General features: G+C 39.3%; 1 protein-coding gene across 4 annotated transcripts in view; it reads left to right on the plus strand.

Moving 5' to 3' along the window:
• VPS35L (VPS35 endosomal protein sorting factor like) overlaps window positions 1–10,184 on the plus strand; it is a 53,449-nt gene extending 43,265 nt beyond the window's left edge. For 3 of the 4 annotated variants that reach the window (XM_068206870.1, XM_068206869.1, XM_068206872.1), the window contains 5 exons: window positions 2,603–2,742; window positions 4,373–4,538; window positions 6,319–6,437; window positions 8,785–8,931; window positions 9,426–10,184. In XM_068206870.1, the coding sequence (XP_068062971.1) occupies window positions 2,603–2,742; window positions 4,373–4,538; window positions 6,319–6,437; window positions 8,785–8,931; window positions 9,426–9,524 (671 nt within the window). In that variant the 3' untranslated portion in view covers window positions 9,525–10,184. Of the gene's footprint in view, window positions 1–2,602; window positions 2,743–4,372; window positions 4,539–5,243; window positions 5,400–6,318; window positions 6,438–8,784; window positions 8,932–9,425 lie in introns of those variants that run through there. The other variant, XM_068206871.1, reaches the window with a different exon arrangement.
• The last annotated feature ends 721 nt before the right edge of the window (window positions 10,185–10,905 follow it).

The following is a 10,905-nucleotide window of genomic DNA, read 5'->3' on the forward strand; positions in this document are numbered from 1 at the left end:
GTGATGTATGATTTTGTTTTAAAACATCTCTACAGTAATAGTTTTAAAAATTTGCTTTTAAAGATACAGAGAATCCATCATTGCATAACCTCATAATTAATGTAATTCAGAATTAAACACTGATGTTCATTTCATACTTGAAAAAGCAGCATGTCTGTGATAACCTTTGTAGTGAGGCTTTTCTCCAAACTCAGAGCATGTAATGCATACTCTGACACCTCTCTGTCAGAATGGTAATGTTTAGAGGACAGTTGTTTTTTTGGTGTTTTTTTTTTTTTTTATTTTTTTGTATTTTTTTTTCTTCTTCTGAAGCACCTATATCTTGGATAAATGTGCTTTTAGTGTTCCAGCATAAAACCATTCCATGGTTAGCACAGATTGGCAGGACTTACTGCAAAATGAACATATTCTCCTTTGCCAGTTCTGGATGTACCACAGTGAAATACAACTGTTTTGTGCTGTATTGCTTTTTTGGCTTGCCTCGCTGCATTGAGTGGGGGAAGCAGAGGGAAAAAGGCAAGGACCAAGGATTAGAAGTGTGGGGCAGGAGCCCCAGTGTCCTCATTGTGCTGGGGCAGGGACAATGTGTGGGGTTTGCAGGGTGACCCTGTGGCCGTGGGGCAGCGGCCATGGGGAGACAGCCCGGGAGCAGCAGCTGTGACTGCCAGGGACAGGGAGGACACAGATGGAAGCCCAGGGAGTTGGTGGCAGCACCTGCAGGGAGCTGGGCACTGCTCTCAGCAGCCCGAGGAACCAGGGAGCTCCTGGCTCTGGAGCTGCTCAGCCAGAGCAGGAGGCAGCTCTCGTTCACAGACACGGCGGGAGGCAAGAAGAGTAAATTGAATCAAATTTCAGGTTTTCAAATTGAAGAGAAGAGGTTTTGGGTTTGCACTATGGCAGACGTTTGGAGGAGAATGTGAAGGATTGTGATTGCTGGGAGAGCAGGCAGTAAATTAGGGTGAGGTATTTTGCAGCTCTTTTTCACTGTGGATGCTGATTGCTGCGCAGGTCATTCTCCTCCTGTTATGAAATAACTTCAGAAGGCAGGAGCATTCCCTGCACAGACATGGGTACTTTGGTATGCAGACTATTCTCTAAGGCACATTTTTTCATTTGTCTGGTCACATGTTTTTATTGTATGGTGATGTGAGACGTGCACTTTTATTTTTTTTTCTGCTGAGACAACTGTGGAAGTGACAGCGATTCATTTACTTGTGCTAGAATGAACATCTGCTGCTGCCTTCCTTCCTCAAAAAAAGCAGAGAAAGATTACTTACCTTCCTTTGGGTTGGCTGTCTAAACTTATAAGTAGTTTGAAATAAACATTCTTTCACCTAAAGACAAATGTGCAGAATAAAAGCAAGGACAATGTTTGATGGAAGGAGTCTGCGTTCTAAGCACCAAAAAGTCCTTGAGCACTTGTGTGCTGAAAAAACAAGAGTGAGAAGAACTACAGTTTTTCCAAAGCACATGTTTCTCTGGTATTCCTCATAAGCTTAAATTAGGTATCAGTTGGTACTATATTTAGCAAATTTGCTTGGAGTCTCAAATGAATTTTTCCAGAGCAAGCTGTGCTCCTGGAAATGCCCATGCCTGCCTGTCAGTGGTATCTCCATCCCAGCCACGTAACACCTCTTGGCTTTCACCAAGAATTCTCCTTTTGCTTTTGATAAAAGCTGATTACATGGCCTGGGTCTCTGTTCCTGTAAAATAAAGATACAATATTCATTCTGAAGGATGCTTTGAAGTATATGGCTCAACAACTTGAGAATACTTGGATATTCTGAAATGTTGCCAAGAAAGTGCAAAACAGTGTTGCTGTCAGAAATTTTTTTGTGAACTCAGCATATATAGGAGGGCTTCTAGTGTAAGAGGGAAAATACTGTTGCTTTTAATTTGTGAATATTAAATTTAGGAATAGATGTTCTGTAGTTTGGAATTTATGTTTTTGTAAGATTAGAGACATAATAAAGAGTTATGAAAAACCTCTTAATAGCTATTTTGCCAAGGCTGTAATGGTGGATGGTTTCTCTAATTCCTGTATTGTTATTCTTGGAAAATATTCTTTTAGCTAGGTAACCAGCAATACCTCAGGTTCTGGTACTATATTAATATTTTACTTTTAGGGATTATGAATAATTAGAAATATGAAGTTGTTGGTACTTCTGTAGAACTTAACAGCCTTTTGTGAATGAATTGGTGAACAAGGTAGCATGAACCTTTTGCCCCCACTTTGGATTCCCCATTCTCCTGGCATAAGCATTTTTTTGATAAGTCAATTTTGAATCCTGTGCTAATTTCTTATTGTATATGCAATGCATATGAAATGATGGTGTCTCCATGTTATGCAAAGGAGAAGAGTTAGACTTTCAGAAGTTTGGAGTGATGTGGGAACTTCTTTTGGAGAAACAGCATCATTCAAATGAACAGATTTCTCAAGAATCAGACCACTGCTGAGTCTTGGGTTTCTTTGCAGTTCAGCACATTCATTTTCTGTAATTTCTTTGAATTTTGAAACAAATTGAAAGCAACCATTGGGTTACAGGCATGGCTGCCATCACAGCTGGAGTGATATAACAGCAACTCTATTTTTATTTTGTAGCTGATGCTTTCTTCAAAGCTGCAGTGAGCCTTGTTCCTGAAGTGCCAAAAATGATCAGTGTAGATGGAAAGATGCGACCTTCTGATGCCTTCCTCCTGGAATTCCTGTGTAATTTCTTTTCCACATTATTAGTTGTTCCGGTAAGTTGAGTGTGTATGAATAGCACACAGGTTAGTATAGACTGTTTTGACTTTCCTGTTTAAAAAATTAGAGTAGACTGGGCTTCTGGAGTGGGAAATGCAGGGATTCGTTTTCTGTGAAAAGATGAACTGTTCTGCTCACTGACTGCAAAATCACTCACCCCAGTGCAAAATGGGGAGGCAGAAGAACTGTGTGGGTGGAGGTACAGCATTGCCACTCTCAGCAACACCTCACTAGACATGGAATTGGGGTAGAGTGAAATCTCACCATTGTTTAATTGTGTAAACATAATTTACTGGTTCATTAGCTAAGTATTCAAAAATCTCTAATACATGAGGAGGGGAAAATACAGAGCTCTAGTTCCTACTAGTTTCAGTTACTTTGGTATAGGTTGCCTAATCATTGGAGTGAAAACAATAATTAGAAGATGTGTTTTGGCATAACCTTCCTCTTCTGATGACTATTTCACATAGTACTACCATTCTACATCCTTCCCAGTTTTTAACTAACTGTCAGGTTTAGAGAGAGATGTAATTTTCTCTCCAGTATTTTCAGTTATATCTAAAAGACGAGGGGGAATTGTAAATTACCTGTATATTCATTTGTTCTTATAGAGAGTGGGTTTTTCCTCCTCACTGAAACCTCCCTTATGGTTTTCTCCTTCCTTTTCCTTTGCCTGTTTGGTGAAGCAGCACACTGTGTGGTGCTGTTCAAATCCTTGCTGTCAGAGCTGTGCCTTCCCCCTGCTGCAGTGGCAGGGGTCTCCCATGTTCAGGAAGTGGAGGGGCTGTGCTGTGCTGTTGGGAGGGAAGGGGAAGCTGCCCCTGGGCTGTCACTGCTTCCAGAGTGCAGCACTCAGGCTGTGAGGGAAGGCTGTGGAGTGACTGGGATCGTTAGCAGGTGATTGAAGAAGGGAGTGATACAGCCTCTGAGATTCAGTAAGGAAAAATAACTAGATGAGATGTCAGCATTCAGAAATTAGCTTCCCTAACTTTGTTCCCTATTTACAGAAGATCAAAAGGCAGTGTCCCCAGTGGACTGTGATTTGTCCTGTGTGTCTTGGTGCCACTGCTCCAACTGCCAGCTGGAATTAGCTCGGTGCAGTATAAAGCTGCTTGTAAAAACTCCCAGCTTATGTAAAGCAGAGTCTTTCTTTTCATTTCATGTGAAAAGATTGTTTATTATCTGTAACTGACTTTCCAGTGTAGGAGTTCTTCTGAAACTCATAATTATATGAGTAATACACTACAGCTTACTGATACGATTTTAATAACGAAATCTGTTCAGTGTTTAATTTTAGAGGCTTAGCTGTTAAGAAGCTGACAATTAATTTTGTACTGCTCCCCCATGACTACAAAACAAAGCATTTCAAAGTTTTTCTGTGGAGGCTGCCTGGATCGTGTTGTAATTATGGGTCAAATGGGCATTTTAGATGGAAACTGGAAAAAAAATTTAAAGGATTTGCAGGAAGCACACTTAAGAAAAGTAGCTGTCAGATTTAATTATATTGTAGTTCTGCTTTTTTAGAGCTCAAACTGTGACTCTACACCACTGAATGACTGCAAATAATCCTGTTTTTGTTCTGGGGTTGTGGTGTTGGTTTTGACCTATCTTTTTTCTTCTCTGTAGGACCATCCAGAACAAGGAGTGTTGTTTCTTGTGCGAGGATTACTGAATGTGATCCAGGATTATACCTGGGAGGATAACAGCGATGACAAAGTCAGGATTTATACTAATGTTTTGCATCTGCTGTCTGCCATGACTCAAGAAGCATTTATCTACCATGTAGATAAAGGTAATACCTAAGGGGGGCTCTGGCTCCTTGCATTCCACCAGGACATTTGCAGTATTGTCTTATCACCATAGCCAGTTAATGAAGACCAGTGCTAATGAGTCTCACAGAATGGATTCTTTTTCTATCCAGTTTCAGGTATTGGAACTTAGAATAATCCCAGGAGTTGGCTTCTGAACAGCTGCAGTCTGTTCTTTAAAGTGAATCTGTGCAGAGTGGGTTACTTAGATTGCTGCTGGTGGTGTTGGTGCAAATGCTTATAAATGTGAACTTTTCAAGTAAAGATTATGCATATGAAGGGTTTTATTTAAGTCTAAAAGAATCAACTTGATTTATACTTATCCTTGGTGTTTCATCCACATTTACTAACAGCTCCAGTTTTCAGAATGTAAAGCCTAGTCTTCATTATTTAAATTATGTATTTGCTACTTTGAAGGCAGGCTTTGAGTTCTGGAAATTACAGTAACTTATAAAAATATTCTGCATAGCTAGAAAATTCTAAAGCTTTTACATTTTGAAAAATATCTGTCATCTTTCTTGTAATAATTTTTGGAATATTTTGATATATGCTCTAAAATTTGAATATTTGCCTTCTGATTATAGATTACTAAATTAAGGTGGAGAATAAATAAAAATCCTTTCAAGCACCCTGAAGATTAATGAGTCAGACAGGCCAAGATAGTTTGACTTTTTCTTTCAGTTGCACAGACTTTCACAGAGGGGAAGGCTGGAATGTGTACTGCAGTTCTGGTGAACAGTCTGTCAGATTTACCACCCATGACAAAATCCCTCTTGCAGCTAGCAGCACAGGAAATGGCTGTCAGTAGAAGTGCTACTCTGTAGTAAATCTGCTGTTCAAATTCTGTAAGGAAGTGTGCTTTAGCTTTTTCTTTCACTCCATTTTCTATATGACCAAAATAGCTGCATAATCCCAAGATGAGAAATCTAAATTAATTAGATTTCAATGGAGAGAAGCATGGAAATACAAATTGGTAATTTCCCCCCTGTAGTAGAGCAATGGGTTTTTTTCTAGGTGGACCTTGTACCTTAGCTTCTTAAAATGAGGTTTGCTTGGAAACAGGGGATTATCTTTAATTTTTTGTGCTGATTTACCTAGAATATATTTAAACCTAAACATTTCTTTTACCCTACTTCTTAATAGAACATAAATAAATTAGGGCAAAAGGCATGTTTAAAATCACAATTATTTAAGCTGTAAAATCTTGAAGAGCTCTCTCCCTCCTAAGAACCCTTTAAGGTCTTTGAAATGGAAAATACACTTCTTGAATTTCTATGCATCACTTTGAGTTAATCATGGGTTTATTTTAAGGAAAAAAAATGCAGTTTCTTTTGAAAATCTAGTTATTTTCACTAAATAAAACACAAACTGAGTTTTACAATGGCTGGTACCATTGTAGATGATGTCCGCACTCTTCTAAAGTGATGGAAGCAGGGAGAGTCTGTCTCTGTGGAAAACCTGAAAATTGACATGGTATGTTGCTTAACATTATGTCTGGGAGATATTTGTGAGCCTGGCTGCACCCAGGAATACAGGACTGGCTTTAAGCTAAAAGATTCTTCTCAGTGGTTTGCTCTTAAAATCAAAAGGACATAGTAGGCAACCAAGTGGTAGGCACTTAAAAAACACAGCTCTGTTTGTGTTTCATGGAGAAGGGGCATTTTATGACTTCCAAATGTGGTCTTCTATCAATATGTGATGTTTCCAATAGCAAATAAATGTATAGCTCTTTGGCCAGGCCTGAGCTTGAATTCATCTCTGCAGTTGATTCCAATGATACTCTGTATGGTGGAGACTCCAAGTTCCTGGCTGAAATTACCAAACTGAGTGAAACAGTGGTGTCACAGATCCTGGATCACCTGAAAACTCTGGGAAAGGAGGAGGTATGTTCTTACTCAGCTTGATTCAATACAAAACCACAAGTAATTTGGAGTTGAAGAAACAGAGCACCTTTGACCAGGACTTGGTCTTTTCAAAAGCTTCAGCAACGTCCTAACAAAAGAAATTGGATATTTTAACCTGTTTAGAAAGTGAGACCATCACATAAGCAGGCTTGTGGTGGGCACCTAATGATGTCCAATTCTGTAATGAGCAAAGTGAGAATTCACAGATAGTTTATTACTGGGGAAAATACAGTGAAAGCCACCTATAATTATAAAAGTTTCAGATCCCAGGCACTAAGATGATGTCAGGAGAGAGGTACAGAGGAAATAGTTGTTTTGTCTCTACTCTGACTTCGGTATATTTGTTGAATATAAAATAAACTCTAGGCAGCTTATTGGATTTCTTGATTGGAATTCAGAGGCTCTGAGGGATCAAACCTAGCTTAATGGATTGTATGTGAAAGGCAGGTGATGATGTTTGCTGAAATAATGAGAACTCACTGTTCTGTTAATGTACCTGTTTGTGAGAACGGACAGCTTCCAATCAGCCCTTACTGGATGGCTTCTATTGATAGAAATCCTGTGGCTCCTGGCCTGCAATGGGAGGGCAGGGCGTGATTGATGGGATGGAATTTTTTAGATGGGCTCTTTGCACAGTAGCCCAGAGTGTTTGCCAATACAGAATGTGTTCAGTGATACATACTGGGAGGACACTGGGCTAAGTTTAGCCTTTTCTCTGCTTTTGCAATCCTGTTTGTCCTTCCTTGGGCAATGGCAGAGATATAAGATGAAAATATCCTTTGCTCAAATCCTCTACATCATTGTACACATTACCTCAAGGAACAGTAGTTCTTTTTCAGAACAGTAGCAAGAGAAACAACCATTCTAGCACAGCTAAGAATGTCCAATGTTCCAGGTCTTGGAAGAAAATATAAAATTTTCAGGACTGTGGGTTGTATATTAGGGATTTTTTTGCATCTGACTCCTGTATGGAATTTGTGGGTAGGAATGTTTGTAGGGCTTGAAATCTATGGTTTCTGAAAGGCCTTTTTTTTGTTTGTTTTCTCCTTTCAAGCATGCTTTGAGTAGGGAGAGCCTGTGTTAGTTCACTGAGGCTGTTGCATAGAAAACTGGATTTAAGGCTGAGCAGCACAGGTACAGGTGCTTGGCCTGCCTTTGCCTCTGCAGCCTTGAATTTGCTCCTCTGGCCATCCTTGTTTGCAAAGAGGGACCATTTGTTTTGTTTTGTTGAGTGAAAATCATTCAGAGATTTAGATAAAAATTGCTTTGTAAGAATGAATAGTTGTTTGAGGAAGCTGTTGTTGCTGAGGAAATAGAAGTGATGGGAATATTGTCAGAGATCTCTAGTTGTGCTAAAGTAAAGCTGGTCATAAAATCACTGGTATTTGGATTGCTTCAGTGTTGGTGACCTTTTATTGTTCATCTTGTTGACTGCTCATTTAAATGAAGAAGGCTCTAATGATTTTGTGTTTTTATTGGTTCATTTCCTTTAAAAGCTATGAAGGAAAATAAATTATTTTCTCACAATAAAATCCTTTCACTAAAATGGCAACTTGGAAGAGAACAATGCATCTTATTGTTAACACAGTGTGGTCTGTTCACCAATATTAGAGAATGCTTCATTTATGTGACAGTGCTGGAATGGAATTTTTTTGTTCTGGACAGTTCTGTAAAGTTCAAGCTGTTTCTGGTCAAGAGAACATGTAACAGTGAATCCTCTCTGCTTTGTGTGGGGGGAAAACTGCTCCTATGCTCCTTAAGGTCCCTCCTCAGCAGTTTTAGGGGAAGAAGCTACAAATATGGTGCAAATATGTTCGTATCACCAGAGTTTCAGTGAAAGAATAGCAGAGAAAAAACATCTTTGGTGAAATAAATAAATAAAAGTAGATTAGACTGGGGGGAAAAAAAGCCTGAAGTTGCATTAATTTAGATTGATGACAGTGGTCTCTCTACAAATTTACAGCTAGGGTGCTCCAAGTGCAAGGTTGGTGGGTGGGAGGGTGATTTCTCTGCAGTTGTAGGGAGTCTGGAGTTGTAAATGTGTCAGACCTACATACTGTGCTGTGCCAAAGTGGTATGAGACGTAGGAGTCTTGAGTAATTATTTTATTTACAGCAGCTTTGGTTGATTTACAGCTAGTGCTGCTTGCTGCATTTTGAATGGAATATGAAAACTCTGACTGTATTCTTATGTCTGTAACTATTGCTGTGTGTTACAAAAGGAGTGCCCTTTGAACTTCTGAGGGCTCAGAGAAGCTGGTGAGGTTAAGCTGGGTATTTTGGGATGAGTGTACAGTAACATGGGAATATTTTTGTTTTCATCCCAGACCCTGAAGCGGCAGAGCCAGCTGGCACTCTTTTTCTTTAACACCATTCTGGCTCATGGGGACCTACGAAACAACAGACTGAACCAGCTTTTAGTCAATCTCTGGAATCTTGCTCAGAAGCATGGCTTTGCTGACACCAAGACTATGGTAAGGGAGGGAGACAGATAATGCAGAGAGGTTTTAGTTCTTAATATCTTTTTCCACTCTTTATTTGGGAAAAGGCAACATTTTCTTGATCTGAATAAACCTCATCTCTTTGCAAGCTACTATGTTAAAAAAAATCAAGTTATCTTAAAACCCCAACAAGTTATTCTTTTAAATGCTTCTTAATGAACAAGCAGCTTCTCTTATTTCAGGTGGTCTGTATCTTTCTAGAATTTTAATAGTATGACAAGCATTAAGAAATCTGAAAATGTTGGTTGTTCTTAACTTTTTGTTCAGTACAGAAAACTAGCTTAAAGAGAAATACTGTATTTTTACTTTGTGGAGGAACTGCCTGGTGAAAGCTTGTAAAGTGGCATTTGAGAGCTGTAAGAAACATAGACATGATAATGAGCATGATAAAACACTTTCACAAAGATGACCTGATGGCTATGAAAAAGACACTGAGAATCTCCAAATACCTTTCTTTTCACATCTAGGTGAAAACCCTAGAATACATCAAGAGGAGGAGCAAACAACCTGAAATGAGTCATTTCACAGACTTGGCCCTCCGGCTTCCTCTGCAGTCCAGGACCTGATGAGTGCCTCTTCCAAGGAGTCACCTGCACAAGGGAGCATGGAACCAAGGCCAAAAATCACTGATCTACATTCTCACTGCAGGAGTTCAGTGTATTTTATTTTCCTTACTTAGACAAAATTACTTGGGCACAGCAAAGGTAAAACTGTTCTGAGTGCAATAATTTAACCTGAGTTTCTGTATCCAGTTTTACCATAGTACTGTTATTGTAAATGCTGATTTACATTCAGTAAACAGTATCTTGAACCTCTATGGTTGCAAAAGCCTTTTGAGATCTAATCTGTTGTAATTTTAACAAAAAAGGAAGATAATCTGTAGAAATTATTTCACAGCCTCAGAACTTCATCCCTCTTGCAGAATGGTCATTCTCCTCTGCAGAAAGCAGCATTTCCATAGAACAGTCAGACTAAGTTGTGCCTCTGCTTTGGGATGCTGCCAGCATTTGCCTGGCTGGTTCCAATAGCAGAGGAAAATGGCTGAGGTGTTATTGTTCTAATTTCTACAATACATTTACACAGACATGTTGATGTTTTCATTTTGGTCCAGCGATGTTTTGTAAAATAGAAGGAATCTTTAAGTGTTGCAAAGGAAAATGGAAATGATGCAAAGTCCTCTATATTTGCAAAGTACGCTATCACTGAATAAAAGAATTTGCAGTTCATCTGTGTGTTCTGGGGAAATTTCTTTGCGTATACAAATCTATCACCTTACCCTTCTGGAATTTAGTTACATGTACTGTTATTATTTCTAATAAAATCTCTCTCACTCCCTCTTCCCCATGGTAAGGAGGCATGTTAAGACCTTACATCTATTGCTACTTTTGCTTAGTGTTTTTTTTTTTTCCTCCTTGCCAGGCAAGTAGTTGAGGGCTTGACTTCAGCATTTGTTTCAAACCAGAAGAGAAAACAGAACATTAACTACCTGAATTTCAGTAAAACAAGAGCCAAAACCTGGAAGGGCTGGTGGAAGCTGGTGCTGAACACTGAGAGCACTGATGCAAATCAGCATCATGTTGAGATAGTGGTGGCTTAAATGACACTTTAAAGGAGAAGGTTTTCTCCAGGAAGTTTAGACCCTGCAGGAAGAGCATCTTCCTCTTCCCAGATATGGGAATGGATTCATGGCAACCCCTTAAGATGGAGTCTCAGCAGAATTTTCACTTCCTCGCCAGAGTTGCCCAAAATGCATCAGAACCAAGTGCTGTTTTGTTAAGTGTGTTTTCTGCTGGAGGCAGATGATTTCAGGTAGAGCAGACCATTGCAGAAAACTATTGTGGAAAAGTGAAGCTGTCTTAAAAGATAAAGAAATGTACTAGTTCTGTTGGTGCTACTCTCCAAAATGCTTTCACTTCTAGATAACAGCTGCTGATTGAAAATCCAACT

This window comes from Anomalospiza imberbis, chromosome 16 (genome assembly GCF_031753505.1).
Source record: "Anomalospiza imberbis isolate Cuckoo-Finch-1a 21T00152 chromosome 16, ASM3175350v1, whole genome shotgun sequence".
Classification (NCBI taxonomy): domain Eukaryota; kingdom Metazoa; phylum Chordata; class Aves; order Passeriformes; family Viduidae; genus Anomalospiza; species Anomalospiza imberbis.